Below are 21,666 nucleotides of genomic sequence, written 5' to 3'. Positions count from 1 at the left end.
TGGAGGTTATAGCCTGACTTCAATCTGAAAGTACTACCCAAGACAATGACACTAAATTGCTAATGAAAATTTACCTCAACTTAAAAATACTACCTTGGCTGTGCTGTGATTAAAGCCCCTCTATGTCTCGCAAAATGGGTAGCTGATCTAACACCTCATGAGGACGAAGTTTGTGTCATGAAAGGCGCCTTTTCCAGTGCACTCGCCTGGATTTCCCATATTTTCCGTCCTAGCTTGATCAATTTTGGGCCAAATTCCTGCAGAATAACCTCAATATCTGACATGTCCAAATGAATCGCTTCACAATTATCATTATCGGTACCGAACGTTGCAATCTTCCACTGAACTTTCCATCTTTCAATCGCCGTCTTTGCATCTTCAGAATCAGCTCTGATATTGGTTGCCAGCATATAGAAGGAGGACTGTTTGGCGTGGAATTTCGTATGCTTGAACAACTGCACTGAAGCAAATTGTCGAATGTATACAAGAGCTGCACCGTAGCTAGAGCCTCGACTTTATGGAGGACAATCATCGTTCCTCCCGGATTCAGGTGATCGAGTGGAAGTGTCAGTTGCGCAAGACTTAACCTACTTGCTTCTGTACGCTCTCGATAGCCAGCCCGGTCATGATTGCGAAGCACTTGACCGTCACATATTATAAGATCAAAGGACTGTCTTGGGTCGAATTGACTCGGGAGGAAATTTCTAGCATCCGGATGTTCGTGTGGAATGCTTGGTTGCCCCATATCCTCTGCCAACATTGTAACATCAAGAAATTTAAGAGTAACATTGGGACGCTTGGGTAGAAGGACCGAGTGCCCTCCATTTATTTTCGGTAAGCTGAATGCCAATGCTTGAGCTTGAGGGTTACAGCTGAGTGCTATCGCGAGAACCCTCCCGGTGCCATGCACAAGTCTAGGACAGAGCAGCCATCCTGGGAGCGGTTCTTGATGTGAAAGACTCCAGTCACTTGATGCATATTACATGCGATGGTTTTCATCATTTTATAAAATTGTTTAGCCGTCTTATTATCCGCGTAGTCGGCAGCCTGGCGCTGTTTTTCGAAGAATCGATCGCCTTCTGGATTATTCCATCCCTATTACTAGTCACTTCATGGTACTGTTTGAAAGTACTAAATTGGGCTTTGACCTGTTCGCGCAATTCAGATAATTTTCTGAACTCTGGAGCTTCTTTCAAGAGGTACTCGACGATCACCCTAGAAGGAGTGTGGGCGTTGTCTTTGAAGCGGCTTAGACTATTCTCGGCCACCGGAGCATCGCCGATTTTGGTCTGAAATCTTTGATCTTCCATGATTGAAACAGAAAAACCATGGAATAAGAAAATTAAAATCTATAGAATTCAATGACAGCTTCTAAGACGCACCAGAAGAGGGGTTCTACATATTGATGCCCATTAGGCTTGTCACCATCGTATTTTCAATTATCCGCGCGTATAGCTCGGATATTGCTATCGCTCCGTAATCTCTGATCATGTCATCATTCATTAAGCTTTGTTGTATCATGTCCCTTTTGCGCACGTTGAGTTGCAGTACACGGAGTGATTTATGCATAAGATTGTATGAGGCGTACTCGGCAGTTTTTGCTGAATGACTCATGGGGACCTCCGCAAGGAACACACTTTAGGACCACGGCTTGGCACGTGCTGTGGTGATGTCCTTTCCCTGCACACTTAGCGCAGGTCTGACTCTTCTTGCACGCAAAGGCCTTGTGGCCAATCTCTTGACAGTTGAAACATTGTGCTGGTCCTGTTTGTGGTTCGAAAATTCTCGTGTATGCGGATTCTCCTGCTATATCAAAGTAATTGCCTTCTATTAGGCGTCTCGCTTCCGTTGCTTTGGTGGTGTACACCACCATAGATCCGTACGCTTTGTTGGAGTCTTTTTTGCTGAGCCAAGAGATCTTAGCAATGCTGACGTTGTTCTCTTTTCCTAGAGCTTCCGCTGCTCCTACCAGAATATTCCCATCTGTATCTAGGACTGCAGTCCGGTTGGCATTGTCGATTTTAACTGGGTACAGCTGGTCTCGTAGGACTCTCAATCCCGGTATATCAATCTTTTGGGCCGCTTCTTTAACCTGCTGGATCTCCTCTTCGTTTCTGCAAATCACTTTGACTCGGTCCGCGTTTTTGTGGTCCTTGATCATTGCCGCGCAGCGCCAATTTTTGGTTTGTTCACTCCCTCGCATCTCTTTCTCAATTCGTTGTCTGATATCAGCTATCTGGACTTTCGCTTTACCTTCTTCTCCTACGCGGGATGTGTCGATTGTGCAAAATAGTGTACTGGTCGATGTCAGCGACCCTGGCGGGCCTAGTGGTGCATCTTGTTGGTGATGAGGTTGGCTGCCAACCACCCCTGCGTATGAGATGGTCTCTATCTGTTTCTGGAGTTGTTCGCATTCTTCCGTATTTTGGCTTTGAGTTGCCTCCAGCTGGGCCTGTAGCTCCTTAATTGAGGCACCCTGTTCTCGGATCATTTCGGATTGTTCCTTAATCATTCTTTCCTGTTTGCTGAGGGTTTCTTTTAGTCCTTTAACCTCTAACAAGGTCTTTTCCAGGTACTGGCATATCATTCTTAGCATGTCCTTGCTTCCGTCTTTGGTTCTTTGTTTCTCATCAATAAGGCTAGCTGCTTTCTTCACCGCCGTCAGATCCACTTGGGTCATTGACTTCTTAGATGTTTTAACAGTATCGGTGTTGTCGGTGCTGCTCGAGGCCTCTCGGACTCTAGCTGAGGGCATTACGACGCGTCCCGAACGCGTTGTTGTTGTTGCCGCCGGCTCCTCCACCGTCACTTCCGCCATCCCCAGGTGGTCGTCGAGCCGACTATCGATATGACAGTCGAATTGTCAGAATAACAGTTGTAAATTGCGTCAAAAACCTAAATTCCAAATTCTGTCGAGGACGATATATACAAACGAGATCAACCAATCCCCGCCACTGAACTATTGAAAATGCTAACCGCATTGGGTCAGTGTGACGGCCGCTAGAGGAAGGGCTTCACCGGCAGGGGATTTGTTAGATTGTAAGGGTGGGGACCATCGTTTTCTGCCGGATTATTGCCAAATACGGGTTGGCATAGGATTACAGCCAAAAACAGGTGTAAGGCTGTGAGCCATTCACAGCTTCTATAATTTACACCTGTTTCCACAGTTTCTCCGACAAATCAGAGATGGGCGGTGAGGACTAGCGCGCTGAGGGGTGCAACACCAAAAAGACCCGGATTATCAAGCATACTAGATTACAGGAGATAACAAGCAAGAATACCATTCTCATCCTCTACACCAATTATCTTTCTTGATTTTATCGTAACCGTGTGCTGGATTGTATCGTACAATCCAACATATGCTGCGTAGAGGCCCTAGCAAGGCCTCAATTAGGCAAACATGCCCGTACATAAAGATCAAAGAAACAGGTGTAACGGAGCGGGCAGAGGTCAAGATAAAACGTACATAGAAGGATAACAAGACGTGAGCTAAAGAACAAAACAAAACCACAGGGGAGCAAACCCGTATTTATCACTATGCAGGCTCCAGGCCTGATTCCTGACGGAGCAGGCCTCCCTAAGTAATACAACAATCTGAAAACAATATAAAGCAGTAAAACCGTCAACAAGGCAACAAAGCAAGCCCTGAAACTATTCCCACATCGTATGACTCATATGACAAAGGTTTTCAGCGGATTCTTTGGTGTCATCAAACCTCACCGCTTTGGCATGTTCTGGAGCGCTCACGCCCAGAGCAGGCTCCCAGGTTGGAACTGTAACAACAAGAATCAATCAGATTTATGAGGCTATTCTAGGCGTATGGAACTAAATGAAACATATGCAACAAAGTGCTGCTTGGCGTTGTAGAATAGGCACTGTTCCAGCGCGGGATCACGCTGGGGATCATGCTGCAGTTCAAACAAAGATATATCATATAGCTTAGCTAGATGAAGTCTAGGTTAATAATTCTCATATCTAGGATATAATTATCTATATAGTTAAACTGGAAGTATAGAATAATGCAATAGAACCTGTCTGGAATGACTGGCTAAAATTTAGTCACACTATCATGCTAGACATGCAGCTTAATTGGGGCAACGGTATGTGGGAAGACAAGGGAATCAAATATGGCTGGAGTCGCTGGACGAGACGTTATAAAGGAGAGGTTGGTGCACATAATGGGCTGACATATCTGTTAAGAGCGTAAGTAAATTTGAAGAATCAATCAAGACGTAGACAACATCGAGCCCAGTTTGAATAATGTCTTAGATGAAACCTGCAGCTTCAGGAGCAATTTTCAATTGATCAACTAATATCCTCGCAAGATCAATCAATGCTAGTGTTCGTGTATGTTTCAGCTTGACAGTGAACTGAAGCATACAAAACAGAGGGTTTTTTACAAACAAGGCATCAAAAGAACACTATCTAATTAGATCAGAATCAGACTATTCACTCGTCGTCAGCAATCCTCACTCCTATCTTTACGCTTTCCAAATTCGAGTCTCTCCCTTATGCCCTTCTCGTCTCTTCCAATCAACTGCTTGAACACGAACACCGTCTGCTCGATTCCCCCGTCTATGAGCGGATAGAACGTGACCATAAGCATGGTTAACCACAACCATACGATTGACACAATTACCCATGCAATGAAGAACTGTGATCCATTAGTAGACAGTATCTTTTCATGAATAATGCAAATCTTATATACGTATGAAGCGGAAACGTACCCCCTTTCCGAAAATGTATCGACTGCCGTACATTGGCAATGGCCAAATAACCCAGTGGCCCAAAAACGTCGCAACAGACCAGAAGCCCGCAATACGGCCCCAGCGCTGGAGCTCCTTTGCATTACTTGCAGCCGAAGCCGGATCCTCGTAATTGTGTTGCTGTTGCTGCTGACTCTCCGGACTTTTGAGCACGTGATGAGTCGTAGTCAAATCCGAATCCAACTTTTCAACCGCAAGATGTTCCTTTTTGAAGTCTGCCCAATCATAGCTCTGTGGTCCAGTAAGATATGTTATGATGACAGAATATGGGAGTGGCGAGAATGCTGAAGCGACGGTACCGTACACACAAGGAATAACTTGGCCTGTTGAGGAGACTGTGACTGCCCCATAGAAGTAATGGGCTGTGGTAATCCAGACTGCCAATCCTGTTACAAGACCCAATATAGGAGCGAGAATAGCCGCTAGTGTGTTTTGGCCACGCCAGAGGACGGTGAAGGCCATGGGGAAGATACCAGGGCATGTAACGACTCCTACATTTATTGTAAGATGTATTTTTGATTGAGGAGTAGACAAACTCACCAAGCATATATAATGTCCATTGCAAATCCGCACCAACATAATATAACATCGTACTAAATGCAGCAGAAAAGAAGGCGAAGAAAACAACACCAAAGTGGCTCCATCTGATGATCTGTCTATCTGATGCTGACTTATTGAAGTACTCGCGATATATATCAAAACTGATGATCGAGCTCACGGCAATGACTTGTGCAGAAAGTGTGGATGTTACTGCCATAAACGTGATCAGGATAACGGCGGCGGCGCCTCCGCTGCCAGCGATGGTTAGGGCTGAGAATGGCAAAACAAGCCCGGAGCTGACTTCGGATGTTGTCATACGCTGATATCCAGTGATTAAAAATTTGTCATTAGTATCATAGAGATTGGAGACTTACCCTAGGGTATGTCGGAAAGACAGGGGTATTCTCCAATCCAACGGCGACACAACTCATAACCGTACCCAGTGCCCAGGGTATAGCGAAGTAGGCGATTCCGCCAATAGTGTACCCTGGGACGACTGCAGCTGGGGAGGCAGCGAAAGCTTTGATAAAGTAGCTAGTGTCCATCTACTTACGTTAACCTTGGAATTTCTGGTATGTCTATGCGATGTGATAAACCTACAATCACTAGGCCAAAGTTCCCACAAATGTGGATAATCCCAAATAGAATTGCCTAAAATTGCATCAGTATTGTGTCGTCTAATCAAGAACTCGGAGCATGAGAGTGTTACATCCTTCGATGTCATTGTCAAATATGTTCCCTGGGCATTCCCTGACACCGGGTTTCTTGCACCAGCAGCCTGGACAAGGTCGTACAGGTTTCCAGCAGATCCGATTTCGCTGAAGGTAAAAGCTTTGATTGAGAAGTAGCATGCAACGAGGACGATAACGACAGTGTGGAAGTAGTCCGTAAGGAACCTGACTTTGTCAGCCTCCTGCTATAAGACATGATTCACGCTGTGATTGAGACGTACGTTGCCTTGATGCCTCCGACAAAAGTGTACAGCGACACACCTAGAGGTAATAGGAAAGTCACTGCGATAACATGCATACCGGTCCTAACTAATCAGCCACATCCCATAGAACTTCTCAGTATCTGGTAAGTTACATACATAGCAGAAATAACCGCCGAAGCACCTAGCAGCATATTTGCACACGCAAAGATATTGTTAATCAGACACAGAATCATAAAGACTACATGCGCCACACGCCCGTATCGCACCCGCACGACTTCTAGTGAGGTATGCGCCTCTGGAATTTTGCGCTTACAGGATACACCCAGTAACGCGAAGAACACGATCATAGGGCTGCATCCGGCGGCGAACCAGAATGGCCCAGCCACGCCGTAGTTGTACCCGACGAGACTCGAGCCTAGGAGCGCAGTGGACCAGAGCCAGGACTGCATATGTCAGTTCCAGCATCAGAATTATGTAGTTTGATTCAGAAATAACATACAGATACCACCGCAGAGGCAGTGAGACCCGTCCGAACCGTGCGGTTGGCTGTCATGAACCTGTCGACCTTTGGATTAGATGAAGACCTTCGAGGATACTTCGGCATGCGTACATTTCGGTCTTTTTGTTGTCTTCACCAAGAGTATTTTTTAGCAGGCGCGTGATAAAAATCATGACTGAATCATCGTTAGCCGGATTTATTGTCTATGACCAAAACAATTCCTACCAGTCGCAATAATGATGCCCACGACAACAACGATTGCATATCCGACTGCTTGTGGCAGCGGTGGCTGCACCACTACGCCGGTTCTGTCAGCTCTACTGTCTGAGTAGGACATGTTGCTTACAGAGTACGAGTTTTTGACGAAGAGATTGGGGTCATAGGATAGGGTTAACCTGGAGCTTCAAGAATATTATATGTAGGCTATAACCGGCTAACCGTTGATGTTATCACTCAATCAGCCTTAAAACCCGGTCGACGGACTGGGTAAAAGTTCAGCGATGATCATCTGGCTGTGCAAATTGCGTGCTTTCATATGATATTAATCTTACTTTGTGAGTTACATATTACTGCCAAAAGATGAATAACATTATTGTATTCTAGCTCATTGATCATCGCTTGGTTCTGGACTATTAAATTAGCGCAAAACATTGAAATAGCTTGTTATGCCTTTCCTACAAAATCCAGTAGTGGAAAGACTGAATACGTGTTTTGGAGGTAAATGAGGTGATTGTACTACGGAGTTGGTTTGGATGGTTCTGGTGTTTTAACTGGATGGATATTGCGCGAGAGTTGGGAATATTTACGCGGATACTTAAATTTTCTGGTCCAAAGTTTAATCTACCGGCCGGTACCAGTATTTGTTTTTCATCATGATTTCCTGATTAGGAATTTTCACTTTGTCCCTTCTTTCTTTCCACTAAAGACTATACAGTGATAATTGTTATTATTTAGATTACTGCTGTTTATATATGGGTTGTATTAATGAATATAATTCTCTTAAGGTGAGAAAGTTCGTTCTGCATTGCTTTTCAAGTTGTCTTGGACTGACTCCAACTACAGTTACTCTCTCAGCAAGTATTTCAGTAGGATACCAGTCTCAGTAGTGGACGTCTTATTGTTTCCCCCTAATAGCACCCTGTATCAAATCCACTGTATCTATATTAAACACAAGAAAAGTATGTTGACGATCGGAGTTGGCTCGTGTTTTCCCAGAATATGAGTTACACCCCACTTGATGGAATTGTGCAATTCCAGCCCACCATGAGGTTATCGTGGCCCACAGCAAGACTTGCCATGGGATAAGTGGAGGTTGCTGGAGTATGTGCAGATATCTCATCTGGTTGGGCAGTGTGTTTCGTCATTGCATTTCGATTATGTGTATCACAAACAGATGTGCTTTTTATGATTTTCTCTTTCTCTAGGTACTTAAGTGATCAATGTGCGTAACAATTGTATACGGATCGTTGCCCTAAAGGCTAAATTTAATTTCAGACATCTGTCAATCAAAGAGAAACCAAAATGGCCACCTCTGAAAATCCTGCTCGCAAGAGCTTGATCCTCAATGCCTTCGTCGAGATGTGTAAGTAACTCTACCGGATTTCGTTTGACCTCTAACGTAGCTAACAAAACGTTAGGTAGCGGCCATCAATCGCCCGGTCTATGGCGACACCCCAACGACGAATCCTGGCGCTTCAACGACGTCCACCACTGGATTGAGCTCGCAAAGCTTCTTGAGGAGGCAAAATTCCACGGAATATTCATTGCTGATGTTCTAGGTAAGACTCGAAGTCTTTAGTCACACACATGCAGAAGAGGACCTAATAGTGTAGGCGGATATGATGTGTACAAGGGACCGCGTAATCTCGATCCTGCGATTATCTCTGGCGCGCAATGGCCTGTAAATGAGCCTCTCTCTGTCGTCCCTGCTATGGCTGCCGCAACGAAGAATATTGGTTTTGGTGTGACTGTTGCTACGACGTATGAGCAGCCATACCATCTGGCCAGGAGACTTTCGACTGTCGACCACCTGACGAACGGCCGGTGAGTTGCCTGGAGTACCAAAAGACATACGATATTCTGAAAACTGACAGATTCAGAATTGGTTGGAATGTTAGTTTCTCCACACCGTTAATTATAGCCGTTCCATAAGTTCCAAATACCTAAGAAAAACAGATTGTCACAGGTTATCTCGATTCGGCAGCTCGCAATTTAGGACGGTTCGAACAGCCTCAGCACGACGACCGATACGCGATTGCCGAAGAATACGTCAAAATTACCTACAAACTGTGGGAATCTTCCTGGCGTGATGACGCCGTCGTGCGTGATCGCGAGCGCGGCGTCTACACCGAGCCCTCGCGAGTCCGTCTCATCAACCATGAAGGCAAATACTACACCGTGCCAGGTCCGCACATCTGTCAACCAAGTCCACAACGCACACCTCTAATCCTACAGGCTGGGACATCCAAAGCAGGAAAATCATTCGCTGCCCACCACGCCGAAGCCATTTTCGTCGCAGGCCACAGCCCCTCCGTAGTATCAAAAAACATAGCAGAGATTCGGGAACTTGCGAGGACAGAGTTCGGGCGTGATCCGCGTAGTCTCAAATTTCTTGCCCTTTTCTGCCCGGTCCTCGGACGCACAGAAGAAGAAGCGCAGAAGAAATTCGACGATTACCGTAACATCGGATCCATAGAAGGCGCGTTGGCCCTGTTCGGCGGGTGGACAGGGATCGATTTGAACCAGTACGACGATGACCAGGAATTGAGACATGTCGAGAGCAATGCAATCAGATCTGCTGTTGAAGCCTGGTCCAAGGCATCACCCGGTGTGGTGAAGTGGACTAAGGTAACTGTTGCACAACATATTACTGTTGGAGGACTGGGAACGACGTCGGTAGGCACACCAAAGCAGGTTGCAGATGAATTGGAGAGATGGGTTGCAGAGGCAGATGTCGATGGATTCAATTTTGTATGCTTCTTACGTCTTCCATAACCCGCATTACGTTTCAATTGCTGACTAGAACAGGCATACGCACTTAAGCCCGGCTCCTTTGTTGATATTATCGAGCTCTTACTTCCAGAACTACGCAAACGCGGCTTGTTCTGGAATGACTATGCAGTCGATGGGGGAACATACCGAGAGAATTTTTACGGTACGAAGGGGCAGTCTGGCCCGCTGGAGGAGCATCCGGCGGCTAAGTATAGGTGGAAAGCAGGCATTGGTGCTGCGGATCATAAGATTCCTGAAGAGTGAATTGATAATGGGAATGAGGAGGATTTAAGCCAAGGAGATGCGATAACCTTCATAAATACTTTGTCATATTCAACATTGTATAATGTCAAATTAGTCGTATAATTTTATACCCAATAATCACACAGCCGCTACACTGCAAGAGCCTTCGTACACGTGGTTGAAATGCCTAAGACTCGGATTTAACTAGTGCAGCTGGAATAGCCTCAGATGCCTCATTTCCACTAGCTATCAGTTCCTGGGCTTCCTGCGCTGTAAGAGATCCTTCGTGAGATATTTGAGCTCTGGATCTTTTACATCTCTATTTCTTCTTCTCATTGGCAGCACGTAGATCATGGATTCTTTCCGTACAATCAAAAGCTCATTAATACTCATTTCGTACGCTTTTGACATCCGGTTTATCGCTTGAATCGGCTTGATCAACTATTTCCAATGGGCTTACTTGTTCTGCGCTCCATAATCCGCTTTTTGATTGTAGTAATCTGGCGCCTGAATTAACGTGGATTCTAACGTGTTTGTAAGCAGGAAGATTGAGAATTGTTTGATCGATTTGTGAAGGCGCGGAAGGGGGGGAGTTGCAGTTTTAAATTGAGCTGTAATCTTTTCGTAGACATACTCTGGATCAAGGGGTACTAATCCAGTTGCTTAAAACCCATTTTGAATATTTTCAGCTTTATATGCTATCGTAAGAGCCTTCCGAAATGCTGTATAAAAGTCATATTTATCAATGTCATTGAATTCGAGCCGTACGCGCGGCTCAACAAGCTGTCCCTATTGGTGCTTTAAAGCAGAGAAACAGCTCACATCAAGAGGCTGTAATAGATCTGATGAATGAGGCGGAATACACAGTGAGATAATATTATTCTCCGTGCAGATACGGTCAAATTGGGCGGTTAAATGGCTTCCATGGCCATCAAGAATAAGCATTCTATATCTTCCTTTTGTGCGACTTGTTGTATGAGGAATTAAATGCAATTGAAGCCATCTAATACCAAGGCTCTAGTCCTGGAGAAGTGTCTCAAACCAGCCTTGTTGATAACAAGTTGTTCTCTAAAAATCACTATGAAGGTAAAGTTCATCCTGTTGAATTGACCGCTTCAATTGCTGTACCCCATTCACGGTTAGGCTGTAGTAGATAAAGCCTGCTATATCGATAGTACGTTCCCTTGGACTTGCCAACTTCCTCTAGCTCCCAGAACGACGAGTATTGAATACAAGGCTAACCTTTAAAAACGAACAGTTGGCAGCGTATGTACGAACCTCTGGATTGGATACACATACTGCGTCAAGGGCCCGGCGACAATGGCAACAACCACGAGCGTCGGCTCAACACAGATCAGAATCGCTGCAAACTGCGACGAGTACCACACTGTTGTCATCGGGGACACATTTGCAGTCATCGAGAATGAAGATGGCATCACGTTTACGCAGCTCGACGAGTGGAATGCTGCTATTAGGTCAAACTGCGAGACCCTCGATGTTGGATATGTTGTTTGTGTTGGTCTCTCTTCATGATTTCCGTCTTGTTCAGGATAATGCATTTGCAGCTCAATAGCTACGTGTTAAATATTTAAAAGAGGATATATATATGTAACTAGGCTGCTAAGATAGATTATCATATCACTAAATTAATTATCATAGTTATACCGGACAATCAAGTATCTGTACTACTCAGAGTGGGTGGAAGCAGAATTTCCTCGCGAATTTGATTAGATATTACCTGGGCAGTAACATTAAAGATATACTCTGGGCCACCTTCTTCAACAATACCAACCGAAGTCAAGCTCCCATTAACTGTATGGCCATCAAGAGGATTACTAAGAGCCATAGTTGGGGCTATCGAATCCATAATCTTTCGCCATATCAGTAGACGACTACAAGTGATTCGTCAATCGCAGCCTAACGGAGGTTAGTTTTTGATATTACGGAAAAACTATAAACAAGGAACGTAGAGGATAACAAAGGGATTATAAGGGGCATGAAGATATGTGACGGTCGTACGCGCTTTAGGGCTTTGTCCTGGAAACTCCCGTCAATATCCTTTGTTTACGGGACATGCCAGAGCACGTATCTAAATAATATTGGAAGGAGATGTCCGGAGCATCAGGATATGAGCTCACGTGACTGGTAGTTATATATATGGCTCCAGTGCTCAGTTCAATCCTAGTCTTCTATTCTCCTCTCCATGCTTAGTTTTCTCGTTGACCGCTACCCAATACGATTGTGAAGGTGCCAAACCAAGAATTGTCATTACAACTATCTAGGGAGCTAGTCAACGTATCCGCGAGCACGTTGCTCTTTCCTGGTCGATATTTTAAGATGAAGGGGAACTCTTGGAGAAACTCGTACCACCTAACCTGACGCGCGCTTAAGGCTTTGGTCGTCATGAAGTATTCTAATGCGCGGTGATCCGACAACACCTCGAATCGTTCTTCACTCCTCAAGCCGAGCAGCTCCGGCTTCCATTCATGAAAGGCCTTGATGATAGCCAACAACTCCTTATCATGGATGTGATAATTATGTTCTGCCGGTGCCATTGTAGCCGAGTAGTAACCAACAGGATGCCATTCTCCATCTTTACAAAATTGTGAGAGCACGCCGGCCACTACTCCATCTGAAGCGTCGGTTTCCACTCGTGTCTGCCTTTTTGGATCGTAGTGGGTAAGCACAGGTGCGGATCCTAACCGTTCCTTAAGAGTGTCAAATGCTCTCTGGCAATCCTCAGTCCATTTGAACGGAACGTCAATCTTGGTCAATCGATATAGCGGACGTGCTATCCGGCTATATTCCTTGATAAACTTCCTATAGAAGTTGCAAAAATCTAAGAAGGATTGTATCCCCAACATAGTATTCGGAGTCTTCCAGGAAAGCACAGTTTCCACCTTAGCCGTATCCACCTTTACACCGTCAGGGGTAATAATGAAGCCGAGATACTTCGTGGTGGTGACGTGGAACTCGCACTTCTTAATACTAGCTTGCAAGCCTGCTGCTCGGAGCCGTTCAAGAACAAATTTCACGTGAGTTTCATGCTCCAACTCGTCGTTGCTGTAGATTAGGAGATCGTCGACAAAGGCTATTAAAAATTTGTCCAGGCAGTCGAGAAAGATATCATTAATCAATCTTTGAAAGGTAGCTGGACCATTCGTCAATCCAAAGGGCATGACTTCGTACTTAAAGGTTCCGTATCGGCACCGGAAAGTCGTCAAATCGGAAGAGTCAGCGCTCATCCGGATTCGGTGAAATCCTTGCCTAATATCCAACTTGGTGAAGATCTTTGCCTTGTGAATTCTCTCAAAGACCTCGTCAATAAGAGGCAAAGGATATCGGTCCTTCCTCGTCAGTGCATTCAACTTCCGGTAATCCACACAAAATCTTAGGCCCCCATCCGCCTTCTTGACAACTAGGATAGGTGAGGCGAACGGTGAGTTGCTAGGTGTAATGAAACCTTTATGCAAGTTCTCTAGGATATAATCCTTCATAGCCTCTAACTCTGCCTCAGTCATTCGATACAGTGGGCAATACCCTAGCTCTGCGTCTTTTTCCAACTCAATACGATGATCGTATTCTCTCCGAGCTGGTAACTCATCAGATTTAGTCTTTGAGAACACATCAGCGTAGTCATGGTACCGTTCTGGTAACTGCTCCTTGATCTCTGGTAATTCTGGGATCTCCACTTCCTAATGCTGCCTATCCTTAATAGCTTTCTCGATCTCATTCAGACTGGTCATGAAGGTTTCAGCCCCCTTGCTCTTGACATTCCGGAAGAATCCTGCTGCTCTAATGACAGCAATATTTGCGTCGAGATGCTTGTCTTGAGAGTGTACGGTCTTGGCCTTATGGCTCGACCTCTTCAGTTCTTCTTTCTCTGTAGGTTCTGAGACGGCGACGTTAAGCTGCCTCTGCATGCGCTGCATGTCGATCTGGTTCTGCTGTTGATATGATCGCCTATAGCGAACCGAAATCTCATTCTTTCTGTTCAAGGGAGGAATTAGAGACTGCAACTCCAGCTTTTTAGGAGCTATCTGCTCTGGTATCCCCAGTGCAGTAGCGGTTCTAATCTCTTACTGCTGGAAAGCTCTGTCCTGTCTATTCACATCCTCTTGATGCTTGATTTCAATTTGTCGATCCCTCAACAGCAACCTTCTTAGCATAGGGATAAACTACTTTGCCTGAATCTCTTCGTATAAGGATACTTCTTCTGGCCAGAGTAGTCGTCGTCGATGGCAGTCCACTAACACCCTATATTTAGCCAGCCACATTCTTCCAAGTATAGCGTCATGCTTCCCCAATCCTACGATCAAGAAAGGTAAGTCGTACATAACCCTCTTGTCGACCACGAGCGTCAAAGTCATGAGATGAGTAATAACATTCTTCGTAGTCCCATCAAATCCCTTTACCTGACACGGCTGTGTCAGCGGAGTGACATAATGTTGGAAATGTCTAGCTAATTTCTCTGCGAAGAATATATCTAGGAAAGCGAAGCCATTTGCTCCAGTGTCTGCTAAAGCCTTAGTGACAATTGATAGTCCATTTTTTGCTAGCTGTATAGATACAGTCAAACTATCGCGATCTTCGCCCAAAAGCTGAGATAAATCTAAGTCATTAGAGACACTAATCTCGCCCAAGAAGGAGTCTTCTCTTAGGCGTCCTCGTTTTCCGAATCGGTTTCCTCCTGGTCATCCTGAGTTTTGGCCGGGGCTTTCTCCATTGCTTTAAGATCTGGGGTCTTTTTCTGGAGTGGGCACTTGTCAGCTCGGTGACCTGGCAGCTTGCAGTTGAAGCATTTTTTCTCTGCTATCAACTGCTTCCGTTTGGTGAAGGAAAGGTTGCTGCGTGGTGTCTCGTCTTTAGGCTTGGATTCGGTAATCCCTTTGTTGCCATGATTGTTATTGCCCTGGTTACCGCGAGGACGAACACGCTTTTCACCCTCTGAGATCTGTTCCAATCGGTTGGCGGTAGTGTGGCATGACTGCACAAAGACTTCATATGAGATAGAGTTGTCGGTGCTTTCCTTGATCATCGCACGTTGCATGTCGAAAGAAAGTTTGTAATACAGTTCTTCCTTCTATTCTTCCTGAGACAGTCGGGATTCTTGAGCTAAAAGAGTGAACTGGGAGAGGAACGTTTGGAACTTCATCTCCCTCATGACCAATCGGCGCAGCTTCATCTTAGCATTGACCACCCGATTCTCATCCATGTATAGCGTTTTCAAGTGATCGAAGATGTCTTGTACGTCACAGTACCGGTACGGCGAGTCGTTGCGGAATCTCGGAAGGAGGTGCTCTGCTGCGTCGCCTTCACACATGCTCTTCACGTAATGCATACGAGAACGAGCAGTCGGATAGTGATCAGCGTTCTCAGCCAGCTTGGTCTCAACGTCAATGAGCCATGATTCGAATAAGGGATCTTTCCCGTCGTTGAGTGGCTTTCCATCACGAAGCTTGGAGCTCTTCTTCTTCCCGGTTGCTGAGCCCTGGGTTCGAGCGTTATCTCGTTCCTCGATGAGTTCTGCCATAGCAAGGCGATGCTCCTTCAATTGTTTCTTAAGATCAGAGTTTTCTTTCTCAAGAAATTCGACATCGTCCGTCCCGGCGTCGTCACGGCTGCTTTCTGCTTCCTGGACCCTACTCTCTAGCTTTGAGAGATGGTCAATAAGTCCTTCGAATAACTCGTCCGGCTTGCTCTTGCAAAGTGACACAAATTCCTCTTTTGTCAGAGGTTCTCGTGGCTGGTCGGTTAGCCTGAGTTCTTCAAGATCGAGTGTCATTCTTCTGCTCGCTTTATCCTGCTCAAAGTCCTGAGCTTGTTCGTTGCTCGGCTCCTTGCCGGCGGCGTTGCTGGAACCTGGTGGCTTCGCCATCTCGTTGGCTTCCACCGTTGTTCAAATGGGTAAGAGAATTGATAAAAATGAATAAGGGACTCGATGCTCGAGCGTTGGTGATATGGTCACCTGCTGTGCGAGCTGTTGAGCTTTGAAAAGGATAAAAGAAAAGAAAGAAAGAAAAGAGGGTTCCCACGATCAGAGCATTCGACGTCGAAAGGTCGCGCTGTACTGATTTACGTGAGAATAAGAAGTAAAAGAAAAAAGGTGATGTTCAATATTATGTGAAGGTGCCAAACCAAGAATTGTCATTACAACTATCTAGGGAGCTATTCGACGGAATGTTGAACATGGGGAGGAAAAAGGAAGCACAGCTTCACTCTCGCAGCAGCTTGGCCTTATATACGGCTTTACGCCCTGCTAAGCGAAGCACTTGTCCGGATATGGCACCGACAGCTGGTGTGAGGTTATTCCCAGAAACGGTACCGCTAGGGCACCGTTCCGTAGCCCTAATCCCCTGCCGGTGAAGCCCTTCCTCTAGCGGCCGTCACAATAACCGCCATTTATTTATTGGCGGTTATCCCCCAGCTATATTTACCACTAGGGCTACCGCTCAAATTTGGACCAGATATAATATTGTAACGGAGCGAGAAAAGGTCAAGGCAAAACGTATGACATAGAAAACTAACAAGACGTGAGCTGAAGAGCGAAACTAAACTACAGGGGAGCAAGCCCGTATTTATGTCTGCGCAGGGCTTGCTCCCAGGCCTGATCCTGACGGAGCAGGTTTCCAAAACAATACAATGATCTTAAAGCAATACAAAGCAACAAAACAATCAACAAAGCACAACATGAAGCTATTCCCACATTGTATGACTCATATGACAAAGGTCTCCGGCGGATTCTTTGGTGTTGTCAAACCTCACCGCCTTGGCGTGTTCCGGAGCGCTTACCGTCCTTCACCGCCTGATGACTAGAACCACCTGATGACTGATTTTGACGGGTTACTATATAAAATATTTTGAAGCTTTACAACACCATATAAGAATAAATTATAATAAATTTCTGGTGTAGCACTAAATAAGATATAAGGAATCGAACAAGCATAAAAATTAGTCCCGAAAACGCGCAGGGGGCCGGATCGCGCGGCCCCTACGATTTGTAGTAACAACCACCCCATTATCCTCTGTATGAGCCTCAGGCTGCGCTTTTACCTTTACTTGCTTGGAAACTTGCTTTTTTGCTCTTTTTGGAGCACTTGGAGTTGCTAGAACATCATTTTGAAGCTGTAAATGAGCTAACTTAGCGAGTTCTTGCTCGTCCTTAAGGCGTTGTTTTTCCGTAGCCTCTTGCAGGCGCTGTTCTTGCTTTTCTTGCCGGATTTGAGCTCTTTCAGCCTTTTTCTTGCTCTTTGGCTTGCTTTGTAAGCTCTTGTTGAAGCTTTTTATCATCTTTACGAGCCTGCTCCTGCGCGGCTTGCTCATCCTTTTTGAGTATATTATCCCGCGCTTGCTGCACCTTTGACGGGCTCATAAAAGTGCTCCACCTTCATTTTCTGTAGGAATATCGAATAATAAAGCCCTCCCCTTGGTTGAGCGCTTTTTCGAATGAATGAGGGCTCTTTGTAGACCTGCAATCTCATTTTTGAGTAGAATATTCTCTGTAGAAAGGTGGAGCACCGTATCCTTGAGTTGAATCGCTTTTTGATCATATAAATCCTCAAAAACGCCTTGTACAAGCTTCCGAAGCCGTCTCCAATCCTCAGCGGGAATAATTGAAGCTCCAGAATCGCTAGATGAGGGCCGGCTCTCGATTTTCTTAGTAAATTTCTGTATAACGAGGTCCGGATTGAAGGGACATAAACCGGTATGCTTGAACGCTGAGAGTATATTCTCGCTTGTAAAAGTAGCCTCCCAACTCGCCCAAAAAAGCCTAAAAAAGTCCCGTTTTGTAAGCCGGGTGAAGCCCTGGCAATCGTTTATAAAGCGCCTCAGTTGCTCCGTATAAGCCGTAGAAAGAGGTGAGAAAATAGCGACATCAAGAGGCTGCAAAGTATGTGTTGAATGAGCTGGGAAAATTGCTAATAAGATTCTATTTTTATCACAATATTCAATAAAGCGCATTGTGACGTGGGAGCCATGGCCATCTAGGATAAGCAAGCGCCATCCCCGGCTTGCTTGAGATTTGGTCTCTTTATCAAAAACATTGACCAACCAGGCGAATCCGACCTCATTATTGGTCCATCCTGACTCTGAGGTTGCAAAGAAACAGCGGTGTTGCTCAGCATCAAAATCTTGAAGCCATGAATCCTGCAAATTACCTGATTTGGCCATATAGATAAGAGCAGGCGATATAGCGGTTCCATTGGCACAAATACAGCCAATTGTAGTTATCCATTCCCGGTTTCCATCCTGTAGGTTTTGCTTATATCCTCCTTGCTCATATTTGCGCCGGGTAAAGATTCTTCGCTCTTTTGTGCTTACACCAAGCATAAAGCCCTTCTCATCCATATTATAAATTTGGTCTGGCGTGAGGTTATATTGCTCGATTTTCCGGCCAATAAGCTCAAAATATAATGTGTATTTGTATGCTGAATCTGCCTTCTTTCTATCCGAATCGAGGCCTTTGGAATAGCGAGAAATGACCTTATCCGAATGAGCCTTGAGCCAGCGTGAGGCCCAGTTTTTGCCAGGCTCTTTACCAGATATCTCCCTTGCAAAGTTCTCCAACATGGAATTCGTAGGTGGCAGGCCGCGCTCAGTGAGTTGATTGATCCATTTTATAAGCGTTCTCGATTGCTCCTTGCTCAGTAATCGTTGATTATTATATTGTGCTTCTTTTGAGCCTGTAACACCGCGGAAACGCTTTGAAAGATTTGATTGGTTGACACCGTATGTTCTTGCAACTAAACTGATATTAGGCTTTTCGTCCGGCTTCAAGGAGCGTAACGCTTCAAGTGCGAGATCATATGAAGCCATATTGGTTGATATATCGCGCTTTGAATTATTCGCGATTTTTCGCGATTTCTACAAAAATCAGTCATCAGGTGGGTCTAGTCATCAGGCGGTGAAGGACGGTACACCTGGAGCCTGCTCCCAGGTTGGAACCGTGACAAATATGGACTTCGGGCAGCTCATCCATGTAATTGTAATTGATTTGAGCGATTTGTTCACCAGTGGTATATGATCGAAAATCATTAGGGTTCATTTTTGATGTTGGTGGTTTACGGAAGCGTTATACCCAATCCAGACGTTCATTCCTCCATAAGGGGTACCATATTAGCATTTCCACCACGCGTATTCCCACGCGTTCCACGTGTATATTCATATTAATGTCATTCATATTAGTTCCATCCACCAGGAGTAAATCATAATCAAGCATGGCACCCCCAATTGTTGACCAGATATTCAAGTATGAACCCCATAATCGGATTGTAATTTGTCGTTTGTGCCAGCATGTGGTATTTAATGGTCAATTACAATCCCATTTACGGAACACGACGCATATACGAGAACGGCATTCACAGCACATTGTATTGTTCCAGCAATATCACCAGCAGTTTCCCGAACGGATTCGCCATCACCGTGAATTGGTGATCCCCCACAAGCCCATTGCGCCCATTCCCGGATACCACCGCGCGATCCCACATATCAGTGTAGTTATCCCGGTTGCCATTGGATCGGAGAGACCATTCGACGGATCCACGACCATTGCCGCCAGGAACATGGATGGAAAAACCCCCAGAACCGAGGACCACCCCGTTCCAAGGCACCATCCAAACCCCAGCCCAACATGCCATGGAACATTGTGGCCAGCCAACAGTTCATCCCCAAAGGACGCGGATCCCAACGGTTTACCGTCCAGTAGGACCATACCACCATCACCGCCGCTATTTCCAGCCCAGAAAACCCGTCATGGAATACCGCACAACAGGCTATGAAGAAGGAGATCATTCATCGGGAGCAGCAGATCGAAGAAGCCGAACGAGCACGGATCCGTCCCCACGAGCCCCGAGAGGTCAACCCATGGGATGGGCCGATCATTTGTTAGAGGAGGATCGAGACCATTAGCAATATACGCACTGGACTTCAACACAACGTAAAGGTCAATCAACACCAAAAATTGTCTAATGGTAGAAATACTGATTTTCCACCTACTTCTACAATGTGAAAAAGAAATACCTATTTCGTGTACGGCTATCCAGTGTTGAAAATGTTGACTTTCACTCGATTTTGCGGATACAGCTGCTTAGTCAGGTCTGTGCCAAAACTAAACCGCTTTCGGAATACTTGCCAAAACTAAGCCAATTTCAGTAAATTAGGGTTATGAAAGGGCTTCTGTTAGATAATGTCAGATAATCCGGATATCCAGAGGCAGTCAAATGAGGCAGTCAATCAGAAGCTCTACTTTATAGCCCCCAATTTTACCCCTCATGATAGGTCACAAATGATGTCAACCCTACATGCCGGATTCGATAAAACCAGCTCACCAGATGTCTATAAAAACCCGGCTTTGGAACCTCATGTATTCAGACAGACAGAGAGAACACAATACACACAATCTTGCTAGTCACTTCTTCTTTTCTTATTCTTGTAAGATACATTCAGGATTGGCCTGGAGTAAACCCGCCAATCCAACAGATAATCCGGATATCCAACGAGACAGAAAGACTGGACTCTCCATCTTGAAGGCCAGCTAGTGACCTTAGGATATATATTTGGGCACCTAGATTTCAGCCCAATGTCTACCCCTCTTGATAGCTCACAAAAATCACCCCGCCAATATGTCTATATAAACCCGGCTTTGGAACCTGATGTATTCAGACAGAGCAACAACTGAATATATACAATCTTGCTAGTCACTTCTTCCTTTCCATCCATATAAGATACTATTTAGGATTGGCCTGGAGTAAACCCACCAATCCGACAGAGGCAGTCAATCTGTCGGATTGGCGGGTTTTGTTAGATTGTAAGGGTGGGGACCATCGTTTTCTGCCGGATTATTGCCAAATACGGGTTGGCATAGGATTACAGCCAAAAACAGGTGTAAGGCTGTGAGCCATTCACAGCTTCTATAATTTACACCTGTTTCCACAGTTTCTCCGACAAATCAGAGATGGGCGGTGAGGACTAGCGCGCTGAGGGGTGCAACACCAAAAAGGCCCGGATTATCAAGCATACTAGATTACAGGAGATAACAAGCAAGAATACCATTCTCATCCTCTACACCAATTATCTTTCTTGATTTTATCGTAACCGTGTGTATGAATGATGTTTATTACGCCCGGGGGGGGACTAACCCTAGAGGGCACTAGTGCGCTAATTACATAATCCTTCTCATAGACTCGCCTTGAATTCGTGATAGCCCCTATTTTTGTTCTCATACCATGTCTGCTTGGTGTTTGGGTTCTTCGGTTAGTATTTTAAGGGCTCCCTTGGTGCTGGCTAGTAGATACTCTTAAAGGTTATTTTCTCCAAGTGTGCAACGTCCCATCTTTGGCGGCTGCAGCAAGATCTACCTGGGAGGGGGTAAAGGGATGGATTGCTTCCCTTTTCACTATGTTGATTGGGATTCAGATTCGGATTCCGGTTCCGGTTCCAGTCTTCCTGTTGTAATCGCAAACTTGATTGCTGCGTGGACGGCCTTCATGTCTGGTTGCCATTGATCTGAATCTGACCGTGTCTTTCCGCCCAGGAAGAAGGACAGATTTCCTCGTTTTCACTCTGTGCATTGGTTCATGCCTTCTCTCATCGCTGTCCATTTGGTGCAGCGGAATAAAAAGTGTTCCACTGTCTCGCTTGCTTGACCGCAGACACAGAGGTTTGAGTGTGCTGCGCCTATTCTGTTCAGATAG

At 45.4% G+C, this 21,666-nt stretch overlaps 7 protein-coding genes across 7 annotated transcripts; 1 reads left to right on the top strand and 6 right to left on the bottom strand.

Moving 5' to 3' along the window:
- Positions 1-879: 879 nt before the first annotated feature.
- Positions 880-1,310, bottom strand: EYB26_010049 (uncharacterized protein; the record flags this gene model as incomplete). Its single annotated transcript, XM_054269294.1, has 2 exons — positions 880-1,095; positions 1,149-1,310. The coding sequence occupies 2 exons, from the start codon at positions 1,308-1,310 to the stop codon at positions 880-882; spliced, it is 378 nt and encodes a 125-aa protein (XP_054125269.1).
- A 251-nt stretch (positions 1,311-1,561) lies between these two features.
- EYB26_010048 (uncharacterized protein) lies at positions 1,562-2,755 on the bottom strand (the record flags this gene model as incomplete). Its single annotated transcript, XM_054269293.1, has 1 exon — positions 1,562-2,755. One exon carries the CDS (start codon positions 2,753-2,755, stop codon positions 1,562-1,564), a length of 1,194 nt encoding a protein of 397 aa, XP_054125268.1.
- A 1,704-nt stretch (positions 2,756-4,459) lies between these two features.
- EYB26_010047 (uncharacterized protein) lies at positions 4,460-7,076 on the bottom strand (the record flags this gene model as incomplete). The annotated part of the gene is made up of 11 exons (XM_054269292.1): positions 4,460-4,654; positions 4,728-5,257; positions 5,307-5,625; positions 5,681-5,851; positions 5,907-5,957; positions 6,016-6,202; positions 6,259-6,342; positions 6,397-6,683; positions 6,740-6,797; positions 6,851-6,914; positions 6,965-7,076. 11 exons carry the CDS (start codon positions 7,074-7,076, stop codon positions 4,460-4,462), a joined length of 2,058 nt encoding a protein of 685 aa, XP_054125267.1.
- A 1,184-nt stretch (positions 7,077-8,260) lies between these two features.
- EYB26_010046 (uncharacterized protein) lies at positions 8,261-9,994 on the top strand (the record flags this gene model as incomplete). The annotated part of the gene is made up of 6 exons (XM_054269291.1): positions 8,261-8,321; positions 8,377-8,517; positions 8,572-8,782; positions 8,839-8,851; positions 8,915-9,709; positions 9,767-9,994. The coding sequence occupies 6 exons, from the start codon at positions 8,261-8,263 to the stop codon at positions 9,992-9,994; spliced, it is 1,449 nt and encodes a 482-aa protein (XP_054125266.1).
- Positions 9,995-12,180: 2,186 nt separating this feature from the next.
- On the bottom strand, positions 12,181-13,905 carry EYB26_010045 (uncharacterized protein; the record flags this gene model as incomplete). Its single annotated transcript, XM_054269290.1, has 2 exons — positions 12,181-13,652; positions 13,713-13,905. The coding sequence occupies 2 exons, from the start codon at positions 13,903-13,905 to the stop codon at positions 12,181-12,183; spliced, it is 1,665 nt and encodes a 554-aa protein (XP_054125265.1).
- Positions 13,906-14,630: 725 nt separating this feature from the next.
- EYB26_010044 (uncharacterized protein) lies at positions 14,631-15,023 on the bottom strand (the record flags this gene model as incomplete). Its single annotated transcript, XM_054269289.1, has 1 exon — positions 14,631-15,023. The coding sequence occupies one exon, from the start codon at positions 15,021-15,023 to the stop codon at positions 14,631-14,633; it is 393 nt and encodes a 130-aa protein (XP_054125264.1).
- A 33-nt stretch (positions 15,024-15,056) lies between these two features.
- On the bottom strand, positions 15,057-15,851 carry EYB26_010043 (uncharacterized protein; the record flags this gene model as incomplete). The annotated part of the gene is made up of 1 exon (XM_054269288.1): positions 15,057-15,851. The coding sequence occupies one exon, from the start codon at positions 15,849-15,851 to the stop codon at positions 15,057-15,059; it is 795 nt and encodes a 264-aa protein (XP_054125263.1).
- Between the last annotated feature and the right edge of the window lie 5,815 nt (positions 15,852-21,666).

This window comes from Talaromyces marneffei, chromosome 8, assembly GCF_009556855.1.
Source record: "Talaromyces marneffei chromosome 8, complete sequence".
NCBI classification, from domain to species: Eukaryota; Fungi; Ascomycota; class Eurotiomycetes; order Eurotiales; family Trichocomaceae; genus Talaromyces; species Talaromyces marneffei.
This window is presented reverse-complemented; position numbering and strand designations above follow the sequence as displayed.